Here is a 20,811-nt window from a genome sequence, read left to right as displayed (position 1 = left end):
CTTTTCATATGTGGATCCTAACTTTGTATCATTTGGACCTAAGTACCTGGTGAGACTAGAAATGGCCCATTGCTTGATAGAGTGCATTTGTTCGCAGGGATGACAGGTGAGATGAAAGTACAGAGGGAGAACACAGGAAACAGACACATTTGGGCACAGAGTGAAATAATAGAGTAGCAGAAAAAAGGTTCAGGGGATGCCTGAGAGAAAATGAAGTCTTCATGAAGAAGTTACATGGGCAACAATGATCTTGCAGTGTGAGTAAAAGTACATAAAAGGAAAATATAGAACTCAAGTGACATGAAAATGGGTATGAGATGAATGAAGGTGAAATAAAGGATGTGTCAAAGATAATTAAGAATTATAAAAGATTTAAGAAATCTCACTAGCTTTTAAGCTAAATTAAAATATGAATAAAATGTACTTTAATTAATAGCAGCACATTGAACACACACACAAATTTGTGTGTGTGTGTGTGTGTGTGTAAACCGGTTGGTGTCACATAAAGCTTCAAATATCCATTTGGGGTTCTTGATACATACATACATACATACATACATACATACATACATATATATACATACATGCATGCATACATACATACATATATATATATATATATATATATATTGAACAACTTTAATTAAAAAAACAAAGATAAATGTACAGATTTTAAGCATTTTGCATAAAAGTATATGAATACATTTTTGTCAGTACTTGATTTTTTTAAAGGTTTGATAGTATGCATTAAATTATTACTAGTTACAATGAGCATAAAGTACATGTAAAGCAAGATGTAATCTGGAAATAGAGTTTTCTTGGTGTGTAAAAATTAAGCATAATGGTTTTTCATTTTCTTTTTTCCTTTGGCCTTTGTTTTTTCTTGAACTTCATATAGTCTGTGAGTTGTTTCTGGGGTGTTCAGAGTTTTCTGGGGTTAGTATCCAATTAGCAGTGACTGCATATTATGTCTGTTCTTTTGTGACTGGGTTATCTCACTCAGGATGATATTCTCTAGAAGCATCCATTTTCCTAGAAATTTCATAAAGTCATTGTTTCTGGTAACCGAGTAGTACTCCATTGTGTAAATATACCACAATTTTTGTATCCATTATTCTACTGAAGGATATCTGGGTTCTTTCCAGCCTTTGGCTATTATAAATAGAGCTGCTATAAACATTGTGGTGCACGTGTCTTTGTTGTATGTTGGAGCATCTCTGGGGTAAATGCCCAGAAGTAGAATAACTGGGTCTTTAGGTAGTACTATGTCCAATTTTCTGAGGAATCGCCAGACTGATTTCCAGAGTGGTTGTATCAGTTTACAACCCCACCAACAGTAGAGAAGTGTCTCTCTTTCTCCACATCCTCGCCAGCATCTGCTGTCATCTGAATTTTTGATCTTGGCCAATCTGACTGATGTGAGGTGGAATCTCAGGGTTGTTTTGATTTGCATTTCCCTGATGGCTAAGGATGTTGAGCACTTCCTTAGATGCTTCTCAGCCATTCCGATGTTCCTCAATTGAGAACTTTTTGTTTAGCTCTGTACCCCAATTTTTAATAGGGTTGTTTGATTCTCTGGTGTCTAGCTTCTTGAGATTTGTATTCCTTGGATATTAAGCCTCTATCTGATGTGAAGTTGGTAAAGATCTTCTCCCACTCTGTTGGCTGCCAATTTGTTTCCTTGACAGTGTCCTTAGCCTTACAGAAACTTTGCAATCTCATTAAGTCTCATTTGTCAATCTTTGACCTTAGAGCATGATCCATTGGTGTTCTTTTCAGGAAATTTTCTCCTGTGCCTATGTGTTCTAAGGTTCCCCCCCTTTTTTCTGGGTTGCTTGTCATTCTCTGTTTGCTGTGATGGGAAAGCTGGGTTCTGGTGTTGCCAGGTTGTCTTGGTTGCCCTTAGGTATATTCTTTTGCTTTCCTTTTGCCATCTTCTTGTCTGTGATTACACTTGGTCTTGTTATCAGTGATTGATTCTTTTTTCTCCTGTGTACCTGGCTTGTGTCCCTGGATCTCAGCTGTTCCTGGTGGCAGATGGCCTGACTGTTTTTCTGCATGCAAGGGCCCTCCAGGTAGATACAGAATCCCTACTGCAGAGTTCCTGCTCCCCTGAACCAATGGGGGAGGGTGTGCTTTCTGGGCACTCTGCCCAGACCTCTCTGTGCCCCAACACAGTGCAGTCTCACTAGGCCTGCATCCCTGGATCTCTGTTGTTCCTAGTGGCAGATCGCCTCAGCCCCTGTTCTGCACTCACAGGCCCTCCAGTTGGAAACTCAATCCCTATGGCAGAGTTCCTGCTCCCCTGAACCAATGGGGAGGGGCACTTTCCAAGCGCTTGTCCTGCCCTGGCTACTTGCAGCCAAGTCTCACCAGGCCTGTGTCTCTGGATCTCAGCTGTTCCTGGTCAAAATATATACTTAGGAGAGAAAAAAAAAGCCTTCTCTAGTGAGACAGACAAGAAAATGAATCAGAAAATAGTATAAGGTCACTTTGGTAATTAAAATTATCATAGTTATAGTTATTTATCTTTTAAAATATTGTGAGTCAAAATATCATGTAGTTCCTTTGTTGTAAATATTTCTGCTAATCATTCTCTGAAAATAAAAAAAAAAAACCAAAAACCTAATCCATGAAATCCTGTAAACAACACGGGCAGAATTCTAAAATTATTACAAACTACTGATACTGGTGTACATGCAAGGACAGTATGTTAACTATCAAGATTTTTTTTAGCAAAAGGAAAAAATGTTATTACAGAATTGTAAATATTTGTGTCTGTGTGCGTGTGTATTTTGAGTATAAAGTTATTCTTATCTTGTTCTTTATGAAGTTTTAATCATTGACAATTTTACAGGAGTCATCCCTGGACCACTAATTACTTCTTCAACAGAAGACTTTATTTGTACTTACTGGGATATTAATGAATGTGGAGAAAAAGTACGTTGTTGGATTTATCATAAGACAAGATTGATCTACACATTTAAGTCAATATGTAAGTGATGTGAATTGTATAAGTTTAGATAAATAACATTAATTTTAGAATTTTCAATTGTTTATACCAAGGTAATAACTATGAATATCTACATAAAAATTAAAGACTTATATAATCTTATAGAAAGTATTTTTCAAACTTTTACTACATAATTAGTGCAAATATTTATATTTTTTCTGTTAAAGCACACATTAGATTTGTGCCTTATACTTTAAGAAAGGGTGATAATTAGTATAATTTTAGTGTATAAATAAATTTGTATATTTATACAGCCAAATTAGGGTAAGAGTAGTAAATATTAAATAAATGTTAATAAAACTATTATCGCTGTGTGGTAGTTTGAATAGATATCACTTTCCCATCACAAAATCACATATTCATGGGTTTGAATGCCTTACCCACAGAGAGTTATGCTGTAGGACATGTGGCTTTTTGATGTAGGGGTGATTACTGTGGTGTCTCTTCCTACCAGTAACATTGTAAGTTAGAGCTTGGTACCAGGAAATGGAATGTTGCTGTGATAGGCTTGACTGTAGTTCATTTTTAGAGGAATGTGAATTTGGGCCTATGGGTTAGGAAAGCAATGAAATGCATTTTAAGTGGGAAAAATGGGCCATACCAGTACAAACATAGAAGATTATGGTGCTGAGAGTGATGTGAACTGTGGGTTCTGGGTTGAAGAAGTTGCAGAGGAGAAGTACAATTGAATCTTATGTTCAAGCTGATAAATATATTAAAGACACTAAATGGAATAAAGAAATTTGTGATATCAGTGCAAGATCCAACCAAGGTAAGTTTCCATCTTTTGAAAACTAATGAAAGAACAGTTTAGGTCTAGGCATGAAGGTACATGTCTCTAATCATAACACTTAAAAGACATGGCATGCTAATCTCTAAGTTCATGGTGAGCCTAGTGTACAAATGGAGTTTTAGGGCAGGTGGGTTTTGCTAATGAAGAAAACCATCAAAAAAGAAAGCTGGTGAAGGTATAACTGAATAAGGGTGCCATATTGTAGCCCCCAAAGACAGCAAAACTTGGCATCGTTGGAAAAGTGGTTTTGTCTTTTAAGGTAGGGTAAAAATAGGGGTTATTGAATCATCCCCTGTGACTAAGAAAAGATGCTAACAAAACTACTGCGTCAAGGGTGTCCCCGCATGAAGACCTAGAGCGGCTATTGTGTGAAGCTGTGAAGATGAACCTATCACAAGGAATGCAATCAGCCCCAAAGAGAGATGTGTGTTGCAATCAATAAAACTAATAAGAGGTGTAGATTTGAAAGACACTTTGACATCTGACACAGAGATGAAGAGTTCAGAATTTGTAAAGCTGGGGTTTTGTGTTTGTTTTTCCTTTTTGCCTTGCTTTGGTTCAGTACTTCCTGACTGTGTTCCTCTCCTGCAAGAAAACAGAAAGCAAAGTGAATATGAGATAGTGAAGAAAGCTATAGGAATTTGTAATCACCACCCAGAAATGTCATAAAATATGCACAGTACTCTCACAAAGTGATGAATATATAATGGCCATAAGAAATTACAAGTCAGATTCTATTCTGATCCCAGAAGAAAAAAAATGTCTCAGGGCTCGGCCCATCTGCCACCCGGACCAGCAGTTCCTAAACTTTTAAAGACTGGTGAGTAGGAGATCTGGGAAGCCAGGGAGCAGAGAGATCTCAGCAGAGTGCACACGGAAAGCACACCCCTGACCTGCCTGATCCAGGGACCAGGAACACAGCATTGGAACCTCTGTTTCCACCTGGCGAATTTGTGGCACAGAACAGGGCTGGGCCCAGCTGCCACCTGGACCAGTGGAGATCCAGGGACACAGACCAGATACAAGGGAAAGGCAAGAACATATTACTGACAACAAGATGGCAAGAGGAAAGCGAAAGAATGTATACCAAGGAAACCAAGACAACCTGGCAACACTAGAACCCAGCTCTCCCATAACAGCAAACATTGGAATGCCAAACACTTCAGAAAGAGAAGGCGCAGACCTGAAATCATACCTCAAGCGCTAATAGAGATACTTAAACAAGAATGGGAGAAAAAGCAAAAAGATTCAGAAGCTTTTAAAGAGGAAACAAGAAAAACACTCAAAGAATGCAAAGAACTAGAGGAAAACAGAACCAAAGAGATGAAGCAATGGAAAAAGGAATTTAAAACGGTAATTGACACAATAAAGAAAGCACTAAAAGAGATAACCCTAGAAGTAGAACACCTTAAAAAGAAATCAGGAGTCACAGATGCAAGCATTTCCAATAGACTACAAGAGATGGAAGAGAGAATCTTGGGGGCAGAAGACAACATTGTAAACATAAACAGAACAGTCAGAGAAGATGCAAAAAACAAAAAGCTCCTAACCCAAAATGTCCAGGAGAACCAGGACACAATGAGAAGACTGAACCTAAGGATAATAGAAATAGAAGAGGGAGAAGAGTATCAACTAAGAGGCACACTAAATATCTTCAAAAAAATCATAGAAGAAAACTTCCCTACCCTTAAGAATTAGATGGCCACAAGCATAAAAGAAGCCTTCAGAACTCCAAATAGGTTGGACCAGAAAAGAAATACCTCCCGACACATAATAGTAAAAACATCAAGTGCCCACAGCAAAGAAAGAATACTAAAAGCAGTAAGGGAAAAAGGTCAGATAACATATAAAGGCAGGCCAATCAGAATCACACCCGATTTCTCAACAGTGACTATGAAAGCTAGAAGAGCCTGGACAGATATCATGCACACCCTAAGAGAGCACAAGTGCCAGCCTAAGCTGCTATACCTAGCAAAATTATCAATCACCATAGATGGAGAGATGAAGATACTTCAAGAAAAATCTAAATTTATACAATATCTGACCACAAACCCATCACTACAATGAATTATAGGTGGAAAACCCAATACAATGAGGGGAACTACATCCTAGTAAAAACAAGAAGAAAAAGACAGACACAACTCAACCTACAAAAGCAATAATAGCAGGAAACAGAAACAACTATTCCTTGATATCTATTAAAATAAATGGACTCAAATCCCCAGTAAAGAGACATAGGCTATCAGACTGGATACGTAAACAAAATCCAGCATTTTGCTGCATACAGGAAACTCATCTCAGAGACAAAGACAGACACCATCTCAGAGTAAAAGGGTGGGAAAAAAACTTCCAAGCAAACAGCCCCAAGAAGCAAGCTGGAGTGGCTATTGTAATATCGAAAAAAGTAAATTTTCAACCAAAAGTTATCAAAAAAGATAAGGAAGGACAATTTTTACTCAATACATGGGGAATCTGTCAGGAGGAACTCTCAATTCTTAACATATATGATCCAAATAAAAAAGCACCCACATTCATAAAAGAAACCCTACTAAAGCTCAAAAAATACATTTCACCCCAAACAATAATACTGGGAGACTTTAATACCCCACTCTGTCCAATGGACAGATCATGGAAACACAAACTGAACAAGGACACTGTAAAACTAGCAGAGACTTTGAACCAACTATAATTAATAGATATCTACAGAACATATCACCCTAAAATAAAAGAATGCACCTTCTCCTCAGCACCCCATGGCACCTTCTCAAAAATTGACCACAAAATGGAACACAGAACGAGCCTCAATCGATATAAGAAGATTGAAATACTCCCATGCATCCTCTCAGAACACCATGGTGTAAGGCTGGTCTTTAACAACAACAAAGACAACAAAAAACCCACATACGCATGGAAACTAGACAACGATCTGTTAAACGATAGCAGGGTCAAGGAAGAAATAAAAAAAAAAAAATTAAGGATTTTCTAGAATTCAATGAAAACGAAAACACAACATACCCAAACCTATTGGATGCAATGAAAGCAGTACTGAGAGGAAAACTCATAGCCCTAAGTGCTTCCAAAAAGAAACTGGAGAGAGCATACATCAGGAGCTTGACAGCATAGCTAAAAGCCCTAGAACAAAAGGAAGCAGATACACCAAAGAAGAGGAGATGGCAAGAAATAATCAAAATTAGGGCAGAAATAGACCAAATAGAAACAAAAAGAACCATTGAAAAAATCAACAAAACCAAGAGCTGGTTCTTTGAGAAAATCAACAAGATTGATAAACCCATAGCCAGACTAACTAGAGGGCAAAGAGAGAGTATACAAATTAACAAAATCAAAAAGGAAAATGGAGACATTATAAATGAAACTGAGGAAATTCAAGAAATCATCAGATTCTACTACAAAAACCTATACTCCACAAAGTTGGAAAATCTGGAGGAAATGGACAAATTCCTAGACAGATACAAGAACTTAAAGTTAAACCAGGACCACGTAAACCATCTAAATAATCCCATAACACCTAAAGAAATAGAAGAAGTCATCAAAAGCCTCCCAACCAAAAAAAGCCCAGGTCCAGAATGGTTCAGTGCAGAATTGTATCAAACATTTATTTCGGACATAACACCAATACTCTCAAAACTATTTCACAAGATAGAATTAGATGGAATACTACCTAACTAATTTTTTCAGGCTACAATAACCCTCGTTCCTAAACCACACAAAGACCCTACAAGAAAAGGGAACTTCAGACCAATCACACTTATGAACATTGATGCAAAAATACTCAACAAAATCCTTGCAAACCGAATCCAAGAACACATCAAAACGATCATTCATCATGACCAAGTAGGCTTCATCCCTTGGATGCAGGGATGGTATAATATAAGGAAATCCATTAATGTAATCCACCATATAAACAAAATCAAAGAACAAAATTACATGGTCATCTCACTAGATGCTGAGAAAGCATTTGACAAAATTCAACACCCCTTCATGTTAAAAGTCCTGGAAAGAACATGAATACAAGGTCCATACCTAAACATAGTAAAAGCAATATACAGCAAACCAACAGCCAACATCAAACTTAACGGTGGGAAACTGGAAGCAATCCCACTAAAATCAGGGACTCCACAAGGCTGCCCACTCCCCTTATACCTACTCAATATAGTACTGGAAGTCCTGGCTATAGCAATTAGACAGCAAAAGGAGATCAAGGGGATACAAATCAGAAAGGAAGAGGTTAAAACATCACTCTTTGCAGATGACATGATAGTGTTCTTAAGTGACCCCAAAAATTCCACCAGAGAACTCCTACCGCTGATAAACAAGTTCCGCAATGTGGCTGGATACAAAATTAACTCAAACAAATCAGTAGCCTTCCTATACTCAAAGGACAAACATGTGGAGAAAGAAATTAGGGAAAAGATACCCTTCACAATAGTCACAAAAACTATGAAATACCTTGGTGTGACTCTAACTAAGCAAGTGAAGGACCTGTATGACAAGAACTTCAAACCTCTAAAGAAGGAAATGAGGAAGATCTCAGAAAATGGAAAGATCTCCCATGCTCATGGATTGGAAGGATCAACATTTTAAAAATGGCCATCCTACCAAAAGCAATCTACAGATTCAATGCAATCTCCATCAAAATTCCAACCCAGTTCTTCACTGAGTTGGAAAGATCAATGTGCAACTTCATATGGAATAGCAAAAGACCTAGAATAGCAAAATTCATCCTCAACAACAAGAAAACATCTGCAGAAATCACTATCCCTGACCTCAAGCTATATTACAAGGCAATTGTGCTGAAAACTGCATGGTACTGGTACAGAAATAGGCACGTGGATCAATGGAATAGAATAGAAGATCCAGAAATGAGCTTTCATGTATATGGTCACTTGATTTTTGATAAAGGAGCCGTAAACATTCAATGGAAAAAGGACAGCCTATTCAACAAATGGTGCTGGTCCAACTGGCACTCAGCATGCAAAAGAATAAAAATAGACCCTTGTACAAAGCTCAAGTGTAAGTGGATCAAAGATCTCCACATTAAACCAGATACACTGAAACTATTAGATGAGAAAGTAGGGAAAACCTTAGAACACATAGTCACAGGAGAAAGTTTTCTGAACAAAACACCAATGGCTCAAGCTCTAAGTCAAAGATTAACAATAGGACTTATTGAGTTGGCAAAGTTTCTGTAAGGCTAAGGACATTGTAAAGAAAACAAAACGGCAACCAACAGAATGGGAAAAGATCTTTACCAACTCCACATCAGATAGAGGCCTAATATCCAAGGCATACAAAGAACTCAAAAAGCTAGACACCAGAGAATCAAACAACCCTATTAAAAAATGGTGTAGAGAGCTAAACAAAATGTTCCTAACTGAGGAATATCGAATGCCTGAAAAACATCTGAGGAAGTGCTCAACATCCTTAGCCATCAGGGAAATGCAAATCAAAAGAACCCTGAGATTCCACCTCACACCAGTCAGATTGGCCAATATCCAAAACTCAGATGACAGCAGATGCTGGCGAGGTTACGGAGAAAGAGGAACCCTTCTCCACTGTTGGTGGGGTTGTAAACTGAGACAACCACTCTGGAAATCTGTCTGGCGATACCTCAGAAAATTGGACATAGTACTACTGAAGACCCAGCTATTCCACTTCTGGGCATATATGCCAGAGACACTTTAATATACAACAAAGATACATGCACCACAATGTTCATAGCAGCGCTATTTATAATAGAAGCTGGAAAGAACCCAGATGTCCTTCGGTAGATGAATGGATACAAACATTGTGGTACATTTACACAATGGAATACTACTTAGCCACCAGAAGCCACCAGAAACAATAACTTAACCAAATTCTTAAGAAAATGGTTGCATCTAGAGAATATCATCGTGAATGAGATAACCCAGTCACAAAAGTACAGACATAATATGCAGTCACTGATACTGAAGTGCTAACCCCAGGGGCTCGCACTGCCCCAGAAACAACTCACAGACAGTGTGAAGTCCAAGAAAAAAACAAAACAAAATAAAACAAAATCATGGTCAATCCTTATACACCAAAAACACATTGACAAATTCCGGATTACACCCTGTATTACATATACTTTTTTGCTCACTGTAAAAAAAAAAAAAGAATAAAGGGTTCTTTATATCTGCAAAAAATATATATATCAAAGAATAAAAAGAAGTCTCCTTGAAGATATGAATAAATATGATAAATATTATGTATATTACTATCATATTTTCAATTGCTCTAAAATAGTTGAATCTTGGTATTTTACAATGAAGTTTCAATTCCAACTAGGATTACAATTCTGAAAGGTCTGTTTTTTTTTTGCATCAAATCATATTCCTCAACATAATATTTGGGACCTATCTTTTTGTAAATAGGAAGATAGAAAATCTAGAGCTTATGCTCATTGCCACCATGGGAAGTAATCAAGGTCAATGACTTATTAAATCTGTATCGGTAGTGTTCTCTATGAGTCTCCTAATATGCTCTACCTCTTATATGACTCATCACCAGTGCATTAATACAGTACAGTCAAGCTTCCAATGCATAAATATCCAATCTGTAGCAATCCATCCCTGGCCTCCATGATCTCTGACCCTCTCCTATTATATGATATAATAATCCTAATCTCATAGTGTCAAAGATTCTGAAACATACCTACAAAAATTAAATCTACATGTTTAACTCTGACTCACGGAAAGCACTTTTAAATATGAGCTGGTGTTTCAAAAAGTGGCATGTCCACAAATTAGGAGTGTGACAAGCACGGGAGAAACATCAGTAGTCCAAAGGAAGATGTCAGGAGGTAGAGAGGAGTGCTGAAGCCAGAACAAAGACTAAAATACAACATGGAAGATACAGTCTTAAAGCTCCAAACCTGATAGCATGTAAACATTGTAATAAAGAGTGACTCCTCAGGCAACGTTGTCTCTGTGATGTTAAAAATCCTTTAGGACCCACAGTTTATATTTTTGTTTGGCTTTGCAAAATTATCTATAACTTTATCTGATGTCATAAATTATTTTTTTCCTTCTTTGGTTATCTATTGTCCACTTTGCAGGTCCACTTTCAATAGCCCCATTAAACCTATTCTGTATGGGCTCGAACCTTGTAGCCCATTTTAGTCTATTCTTCATGGTTTACTGTGAGAATTTTGTTGAAGGTGTCTGAACAACCACCACACTTGCATGTTGCTTCCCTCGACAACTAAGGACACACAGTAGGAGCTGCTATCAAAGTGAGTTGTGATACTCAGGTCTGAGCCAGGGCTATTGTGATGGTACTCAAGTAGCAGCAAGAAAAGAAAATTCCCTGAACAGCAAGTCCATTTCTTGTGCCTAGGGCATCTTTAAAGATTTCTGTAATATTTTAAAGGCCCTTCTTCATTGTTGTGATTCACAACTGTCTACTCCTAATCTTATTAACAAGTGTTTACTGTGCCACACTTAAGTTTTGTTCATCCAAACATAAATTTGCTCTTTCTTGACCAGGCTATAAACTTCCCAAGTTTTTTCTTTACTAGTCTAAATTTTTAAATAAAACCAGCCAGTGTTGCCCACAGCATATCATTACTATTTGGTTGTTTGAATATTGCCCTCTCAATACTAAGCACATTTCTTGGTATTTCTTTGCACTCTGTTCTATGCAATCATTCCAGGTCATGTTTTGTTATACCACAACAGAATTCTCTATTCTCTCACAAATTATTCTTAGGTAAAAGTGTTGTTTTCGATTTCTAGCTCCCATCTGCTGAGGAAAGTTACTCCATGCCACTGACATGAAGATCTCCCTACCTTGGAATGTTAATTACTTGGTTTTGTTTTTCATTTAAAAAATAATATATTGTCTAGATTTTTTTTTCACTGAGACCAAATATGTGCTTTATTAGCACACCACAGTTCTTGGAAGAGTTACCATGTATGTTTTTAATAATTTCTCATTCTTTTCTAAATATTTGTGCCTCAAAATGTATATTACACTCATTTGCCACTTAAAATTTTTATTGTAACATTACTCCTCTATCACAGGTAACTATATCTTTGACCTGACATCCCTTGAAGCAGATGCCATAGACTTTAAATGGAAAAAACATTGTTTCTTATTGTTTGAAATTGCTGTATTAGATAACTGTTTTTGATTTGCTACAATATTTGGACTCTAACAGGGTGCTTCATTTGTGAAGTTCAGTTATTTTTATGTAATATACTTAATTTTCAGAAATAGAGAGAAAAATTAAAAGTTTTAAAAACAGTTACATTAGTGTTTATGTGTGGAAAGTGATCTATATTTCAAACAATTAAGCTACAAAAACTTAAAGCTAGTTTCAGTTATAAATGATACTTAAATTTTGAAAATATGATTTATGTACTTGCAAAATAAAATAGTTTGTGAATACCTGAAACATTACATTTTGGAATCTACTTGATAAGTATGAAAAACTTTATAAGCATTTAAATACATAATTTGGAATAAGAGTTTAATATCATTTTGTAAATGGTAATTAACACCTTCAGAAGGAAACTATATATTTTATTTGGATAAACAGCATTTTTCATTATATGAAACTTTTGTTAAATATAATATAGTTACACTCTTATTTTTTCTTAATTCAGGGGTTAGCCTGAAATTAGGCATATGTCTACTTTGTCTTTACGCAATTTGTCGACATGATTACGTGGTAAAAGGAGAGACTAAGAGTCTGGCTACACCTGTAGAGGCTGAAAAGGCAAAAAGAAAAGAAAAATCTTAATTTCTAACTGATTTATCCATTGGGTAAGAATTGTTTGCTTTTCCTTTGTCAATCGAATATTATACTGATAATTTTAAAACAAAAATTGTAAATAGTTACATTTAAAATATGCATTATGTTATCACACAATATTTATTTTGAGCATAAAAACATTTTGTGTTAAGATTGCTGAAGATATGAAAAATATAGTTTTGTTATTATTTCACATTATAGATATGTTTTCTCTTTCTAATAAAATATATCTTGAATATTTTCCATTTCCTTGACCTTTCCCAATTCCTCCACAACCCCTCACCTCCAGATGCATCTCTTTCCTGCCTCGCACTAGAAAAGAACAAGCTTCTAGCAGAATCAACAAAACCAGGAGTGGGTTCTTTGAGATAGTCAGCAGAGTAGATAAACACTTGTCCAGATTAACTAGAGGGCACACAGTATCCAAATTAAAAAAACCAGAAATGAAAAGGGATACAGAAGAACAGAAAATGAGGAAATTTAAAAAATTATCAAATTCTACTAAAAAAGGCTATACTCATCAAAACTGGAACATCTGGAGGAAGAGGAAAATTTTTAGACAGATATCAGGTACCATATTAAATCAGGAGCAGATAAACTATCTAAACCATCCCATAAGCCCTAAAGAAATACAAGAAAGCATTAATTGTTTCCATCCAAAAAAAAAAAAAAAAAAAAAAAGAGTCCAAAACCAGTTAGCTTTTAGTGCAGAATTCAATCGTAACTTCAAAGAAGACCTAATACCTATACTCTTCAAAGTACTCCTCAATTAGAAATAGAAAAAAAAAAAACGTATCCAGTCTGATAGTTTTTGATTTTTTACCGGGGAATTGATTTTATTGATGTTAAGAGATATTAAAGAAAAGTGATTGTATTTCTTGGTATTTTTATTGTTAAAGGTAGAATTATCTTTCTGTGCTTTTATTCTTTAGGGTTTATTGCAATGAAGTTATTTTCTTGCTTTTTCTAGGGTGTCATTTCCATTCTTGTGTTTGAGTTTTTCTTCTAGTATTCTTGGTAGGGATGGCTTTGTGGCATGATATTGTGTAAATTTGGTTCTGTCATGGAATATCCTGGTTTCTCTATCTATGGTGATTGAGAGTTTTGCTGGAAATAGTAACATGGGCTGGCATTTATGTTCTCTAATGTCTGTGTGACATCTGTCCAGGATCTTCTAGTTTTCAGAGTCTCTGTTGAAAAGTCTGGTGTAATTCTGATCAATCTGCCTTTATACTTGACTGTTTTCCCTTACTGCTTTTAGTATTCTTTATTTATTTTGAACATTTGGTGTTTGACTATTAAGTGTCAGGAGGAATTTCTTTTCTGGTCCAATCAATTTGTCATTCTGTAGGTTACTTGTATGTTCATGGTCATGTCTTTCTTTTGTTTAGGGAAGTTTTTTTTTTTTTTTCTATAATTTTGTTGAAGATAATTAGTGGGCTTTTGAGTTGGGAGTCTTCCTTCTCTTCTACAACTATTATCCTTAGGTTTGGTCTTCTCATTGTGTCCTGGATTTCCTGGATTTATTGGGTTAAGAGATTTCTAATTTTTGCATTATTTCTGGCTGTTGAATCAATGTTTTCTAAGGTATCTTCTGCCTCTGAAATTCTCTCTTCCATCTCTTATATTTTGTTGGTGATGCTTATATCCATGACTCCTGATTCTTTTCCTAGGTTTTCTATTTTCAGGGTTGTCATTATTTGTGATTTCTTTATTGTTTCTATTTTCATTTTTAGGTCCTGGATGGTTAGTTCAATTCCTTCACCTGTTTACTTGTGTTTTTATGTAACTCTTTAAGTGATTTTTGGGTTTCCTCTTTAAGGGCTTCTACTTGTTACATGTGTTCTCCCGTATTTCTTAAAGATTCATGTGCATCTCAAGGCCCTCCATCATAAATATAAGTTATCATTTTAAGTTTAAATCTTGTTTTTCTGCTGTGTTGGGAAATCTACTACTTGCCGTGTTGAGTGAACTGGGTTCTGATGTTGCCAGGTTGTCTTGGTTTCCATTGCTTAGATTCTTGTGCTTGCTTCTTGCCATCTTGTTATCTGTGATTCTAGTTGATCTTGTTGTCTCTGAATGGAGGTCGTCTCTGTTGTGGGCCTGTGTGCTCATGGGCTCAGGAGGGAGATTGATTCTGGGTGTTCAGTTTTCTGCTGGCAGCCTGTGACTTCAGATGGTGGTGGGCCAGCTCTAGCTCTGGGTACAGATGGAGGCCTGAACAGTCTGTTCCTAGGCAGAACTATGATACTTGTGTCTTGAGATTCCCAATGGTTTCTCTCAGTTAGTCAGTGGAGAGAAAGTAGGGACTCATCCTATGGTTCAGGACGGAGCCTGGGGATCCTGGGTGCTCAGCGCTCTGTGGGAAGGCTGTGTGTCTCTAACTGGAGCTCTTCTCTCCTCTTCATTTGTGGGCCCATGGGCTCGGGAGGATGATTGGCCATCTTGCCAAAATCAATTTACAGATTCAATCAAATCCCCATCAACATACTATCTTAAATCTTCATGGAGTTACAAAGAGCAATTTGTAAATTCATTTGGAATAACCAAAAAAAAAAAAAAAAAAAAAAAAAACAAAAAAAAAACAAAAAAAAAACAAAACAGGATAATGAAAACTTCTTTTCAACAATAGAAGATGTTCTGGGAGAATCACTATCCCTGACTTTAAGCTATATTATAGGTCAATGGAGTAGGATTAAAGAGCCAGAAAGTGATACCTGTGGTCACTTGACAAGGGAGCTAAAAATATTCCATTATAAAAAGACAACAACTTCAACAAATGGTGCTGGTTCAACTGGCAGTCAGCCTTTAGAAGAATGTAAATCAATTCATTCTTATCTCCTGGTACAAAGCACAAATCTAAGTGGATCAATGACCTCCACATAAAACCAGGTACACTGAAACTAATAGAAGGGAAAGTGGGGAAGAGCTTGAAACACATAGACACAGGGGAAATTTTCCTGAACAGAACACCAATGTCTTATGCTCTAAGATCAAGAATCAACAAATGGGAGCTCATAGATTCGAAAAGCTTCTGTAAGGCACTGCCAATAGGTCAAAATGGCAATCAGATTGGGACAACATCTTTACCAATCATACTTCTGATGGAGGCTTACTATTTAATATAAACAAAGAACTCAACAAGTTGGATTGCAGAGAACCAAATAACCCTATTTAATATGGGTTAAAGAGCTAAACAAAGAATGATGGTATATTGAATGACCATGAAGCACATAAAGAAATGTTCAACATCCTTAGTCACTAGGGAAGTGCAAATCAAACAAAGATGAGATTCCACATCATACCTGACAGAATGACTAAGATCAAAAGCTCAGATGACAGTAGATCCTGGAGAGGATGTGGAGAAAGAGGAACACTCAGTCCGCCATTTTTGCTGGGATTGCCAGCTGGTGCAACTACTGTGGTAATCCGAAAATTTGACATAGTGCTACATGAGGACCCAGCTATAGAAACCCTGGGCATAGATACAGGAAATATGATACATTTACTCAATGCAATACTACTCAGATTTTAAAAACAATGACTTCATGAAATTTTTAGAAAAAATAGTGGGACTAGAAAATATCACCCTGAGTGATTAACACAGTTACAAGAGACCACACATGGTATGCACTCACTAATAAGTAGATATTATCCCCAAACCTTGTTATACTCAAATATATTTCACAAGTCAAAATAAACTCAAGAATCAGGAGGTCTAAACTGTGGATTTCTCACTTCTTAGAAGGGGTAATAAAATACTCACAGGAGGAAGGAAATACAAGGACAAAGTATGGAGTAGAGACAGCCCCAACAGGGTTTTCATCCCATAGGCATTCACCAAACCCATTCACTATTGCTGATGCCAAGAAGTACTTGCTGAGAGGAGTCTAATGTGGGTGTTTCTTGAGAGGCTTTGCTATAGCCTTACTGATACAGATTAAGAAGCTTGCAGCTAACCACCTGTCTGAGCATGGAAACCACAATGGAGAAATTAGAGAATGGACTAAAGGTGATAAAGGGATTTGAGACCCCTAAGAAAGAACAACAATATCAACCAACCAGTCCCTCCAAAGCTCCCAGTCACAGAACCACCTACCAAAGAGTATACATTGGAGAGACCCAGGGCTCCAGCCACATATGTTGCAGAGGATGGCATTGTCTGGCATCAATAGGATAAGTCTTTTTTTCTGTGAAGGCTCCTTTTTCAAGTGTAGGAGAATATCAGTTTGGTGAGGTGGGAGTGGGTTGGTCAGAGGAGGTGCATCCTCATAGAAGCAGATGCATCAAATGGGAGAGAGGGAAAGTGGGAAAGGAAAACATCCAAAAACAACAACAACAACAACAACAACAAAAAATAACAAAACAAACAAACAAACAAAAACCACCAAGCATTGCCTCTATATTCTCGTTTTAAAATGATTAAGTCTTAAGTTATAGAATTCCTAGTGTGGCTTTTTTTATTGATTATATTTCCACTTTCTGTTCTTGAATAGGTTCGTTTATTTTGGTGTATTCCTCAGAAGGACTTATTTACTCTTTTTTTGTTTAAGGAACTCTATCATATTTATAAGGGTGTCCTAAGGTGTTTTAACTGTGCTTCAGCTATGTGGGGATAGTGAGGCTCCTCTGTGGTAGGACAGATGGCCTTTAGTGGAGACACTACTCTGCCTGTTATTGTTTGTGTTCTCATGCTGGCACATAGACATCTTGGATTGGGATAAATATAGGTCTAGTTGCTGATTTCTAGGTTTGTTCTCACTGAGTGGCATTTTGTTTCTTAGTTTCTTTTTCTGCTCTTGATTCTTAGAGAGTGTGATGATTGTATGTTGTCCAGTAGGGGATTATCGTTGTATCTAAATGTTATAGCCACTGAGAAAGGGGTTTCAAGGGGAGCCATGTTTTTGCATATTGAAAGCTGATATTTCACAATGGTGATAGGCTAGGCTTCTCAGAGGATTAACACAGCAGGGAAGAGTATAGAGTGTTCAACCAGTATATGTTTATTTTGCTCCTTGGAAAGAAACAGGCAGTGAAGAGAGGTTTCCTCTCAGGTTCTGCTATAGCTCTGGGGATGAGAGAGATAGATGGGCTCTAGAGGAAGAGTTGGAAAGCAGATCTACAGACAACCTCTTTGTTTAATTGTCTATGGGTGAGGAGGGAGAATTAGATGGATTTAGAGACTGTGATAAAGCAACAATGAGGAGACAAAGGTCAAAGTGACAGTGTGTAGGAACCAAAGGTGATGTGTGCAGAGAGGGAAGAAGCAGGTGTTTTGTTGCAGAGGTGGTGATAAGGCTGAGAGGTTGTTTCATGTACAAGAGGTAGTAGCAAAGGTCTTCTCTTTGCTCACCTCTTTCTGTGGCCTGATAATCTGGCAGTTTCACAGGGAATGCCTCTTAATGTTAGAGGCTGGAATCCTAAGATGAGTTAGTGAAGAACCATTGGAAGAGAAAATCTTTGTGATGTGTTTGGGATGAGGTCAGAGTTGAACAGCAGGCTGCAGCAGAATCTCTAATAAGGACCTGGGAATGAACCTGGGGAATATGTTATTGGGAAATTATAGGAGTATAAATGATATACATAGCCCAGCAGAAACATGTATCCAAATCTTGGTAACTTTTCACAGTAAGTTTAAATATTAAATTCTTAATTCACAACTTTTCTACAAAATAAGATTATACCCAATGAACAAAAATATAAACTGCCCTTCTATATGATATATATATGATGTAAAGAACCCCTTAAAATATTCATATCTACCTAACGCCAATTAAGTCCACCTGGACACTCTTTTTGAGATCCATCTTGATTTTTCCCCATTCTGTCCACTCCCTCTTCCATTTTTCTATCTTTTCTCCACCTATCTCTTCACTGTCCAATCATAAATTACTTTAATATTATCCACAGGGAATGAGGGGGAAGAGTAGATATGCATGTAGCCTACTTCATTTTCTCACAGAAGTGGGTTTTGAGTTTGCATAGAATGTCAACTGGATTTGGGAACTATGGTGAAGCAATGAACTGGGGTTAGGAGTGAGTTTGCAATAAAGAGGGAACATCTTCATGAAAGCAAGTTGAGTGGGAGGCTGGAGGGGAGTAGAGGGGTGAAGGGTATAACATTAGAAATGGAAATACAGAGAATATCCAATACAATTGAAAAACAATCTTGTTAAACAAACACAAACAATAGAAAGATCTGTGGGATCCAGATGAGATGGCTCCATGGTGCAGGAAAAGTTTACACAGGTTTTAAGCTGCTATGCTGCGGAAGAGATTGAAAAATTGAATTTGGGAAACAGACAACAACTGTTACCAGCAATATAAGACCTGAAAGAGGAACTTGATATGTAAATGTGAAATGTGTTTATGTTTAACTTCTCTGTGCCATGGGTGTGGACAGAACTACTCTTCCATGCAAGGACACATTTCCATACAAAATTCTCAGTTCTACCAGAGAAGGAAAGAGCAGAAATGTCTAACTCTACAATGTTATCCTATTAGTTACTAGGCACAAGCCATACAGAATGAATTCCATTCATTAGAGTCTATTTAGAGTGTTCTTTATTTTTGAGGATTTCATACTTGCATAAAATAAGATGATATCATATCTACCATTCATCTTCTCCAACTAATTTCATGTTTCCTCAATATGTATCATTCTCAATCTCATTTCATGGTGTGTGTGTGTGTGTGTGTGTGTGTGTGTGTGTTTCTGTGTCTGTGTGGTTGTCTGTGGGTGTGTTTATTTGGGTGTATGTGCTTGTTGTGTGTTTATGTGTTTGTTTCTGTGTTTGTGTGATTATGTGTGTATCTGTGTGTGTGCGTGTGTGTATTCTGTGTCTGTGTGTCTCTCTGTGTGTGTTTTTGTGTATATATGTGTGTGTGTATGTCTGTGTGTAGATAGATATATATTGAAACAAGGGCAGTTAGTGATTCCTGTATGGACTTGGGTATTGGACCATTCTTTTGAGCATGGGACTCAGTTTATTTTTAAGATTAGTTGTCTTTTATATTTTTTATTTACCTCTGTGTGTATGTGTGCATGAACACACAAATTTACATGTATGCAAATAAAAAAACACAATTGAATTAAGATCACCATTCTTGATGGCTAGAGCCTTTACCTACTGAGCCATCTTTTTAGCCCCTAATGTCTATTTTTGGTAATTTTTATTTGGAGTATAGAAAACTGTTTCTCAATAATCCTATAAATAGTTCACAATTGAACATGTCATAAAATTTAAGTTAAATTTGTATTACATTTTCAAAGTACATTATTTTAGCTATTTAGAGTCAAAATGATATTAATTTACAATTTTACATATCATACTCCAGAAAATTTGGACTACCCATTTTCTGCTGTTTTCTATTTTAGAAAACATAAAATTTAATGTCTTCACATATCTTTACCTTTTACTTTTACCTGGATTTTATTAAGAATACCCAATTACATGATTTAATTTTTTCATTTTTCTTTATTCCTATATTTACATTTAATGAGAAATTACATTTAATCACAAAGACTTGTTGTGAAAACATTTGAATTGAAAAGAGCATAGTTATCAATCAATGTATGGAATTATATTTGACAATATATTCCTCTAAAGAAATTTTAATTATTAATATATTATTCACATATTTGTTATATTTTTCAAGTACTAGATAAACTCATTTTCTATAGCAAGAACTCATAATCCAGGTTTTCTGTTCTTTCCTTCTCTGGTAGAACTGAGAATTTTGTATGGAAATGTGTCCTTGCAAGGAAGAGTGGTTCTGTCCGCACCCATGGCACAGAGAGGGAAGTGTGAAACAGGAAATACCCATTGTACTCCCTCTTTTAAAATTAAATATGCAATATGAAAATGTATTTACTAGTTGTTTTAGGACTTAATTGCTGTGAACAGACACCATGGCCAAGGCAAGTTTTATGACAGAGTTTAACTGGGGCTGGTTTACAGGCTCAGTTCATTATCATCATGACAGCATCCAGGCCACTGTGGGGCTGGGGCAGCTGAAAACTGTACATCTTCATCCAAAAGGAGATGACTGTTTTCTAGGAAGTTGAGGCAAGGGCACTAAAACCCACACCCACAGTGAAACATTTACTCCAACAAATCCACAACTCATAATAGTGTCACACTTTGAGCAAAGCATTTGCAAACCATCACAGAAGTTTTATGTAAAAATCGCCTAACACTTTTTTTG

At 36.6% G+C, this 20,811-nt stretch overlaps 1 protein-coding gene across 1 annotated transcript in view; it reads left to right on the top strand.

The window, feature by feature from the left end:
• Window positions 1-4,428, top strand: part of LOC308433272 (solute carrier organic anion transporter family member 6C1-like) — a gene marked incomplete at both ends in the record, with an annotated part of 69,734 nt that extends 65,306 nt beyond the window's left edge. Inside the window, 2 exons of the mRNA XM_080933273.1 lie at window positions 2,834-2,940; window positions 4,369-4,428. Of these exons, the coding sequence (XP_080789399.1) occupies window positions 2,834-2,940; window positions 4,369-4,428 (167 nt within the window). The remainder of the gene's footprint in view (window positions 1-2,833; window positions 2,941-4,368) is intronic.
• Window positions 4,429-20,811: the final 16,383 nt, after the last annotated feature.

This window comes from Micromys minutus (assembly GCF_963924665.1).
Source record: "Micromys minutus genome assembly, chromosome: 19".
In the NCBI taxonomy this organism is placed as follows: Eukaryota; Metazoa; Chordata; class Mammalia; order Rodentia; family Muridae; genus Micromys; species Micromys minutus.
This window is presented reverse-complemented; position numbering and strand designations above follow the sequence as displayed.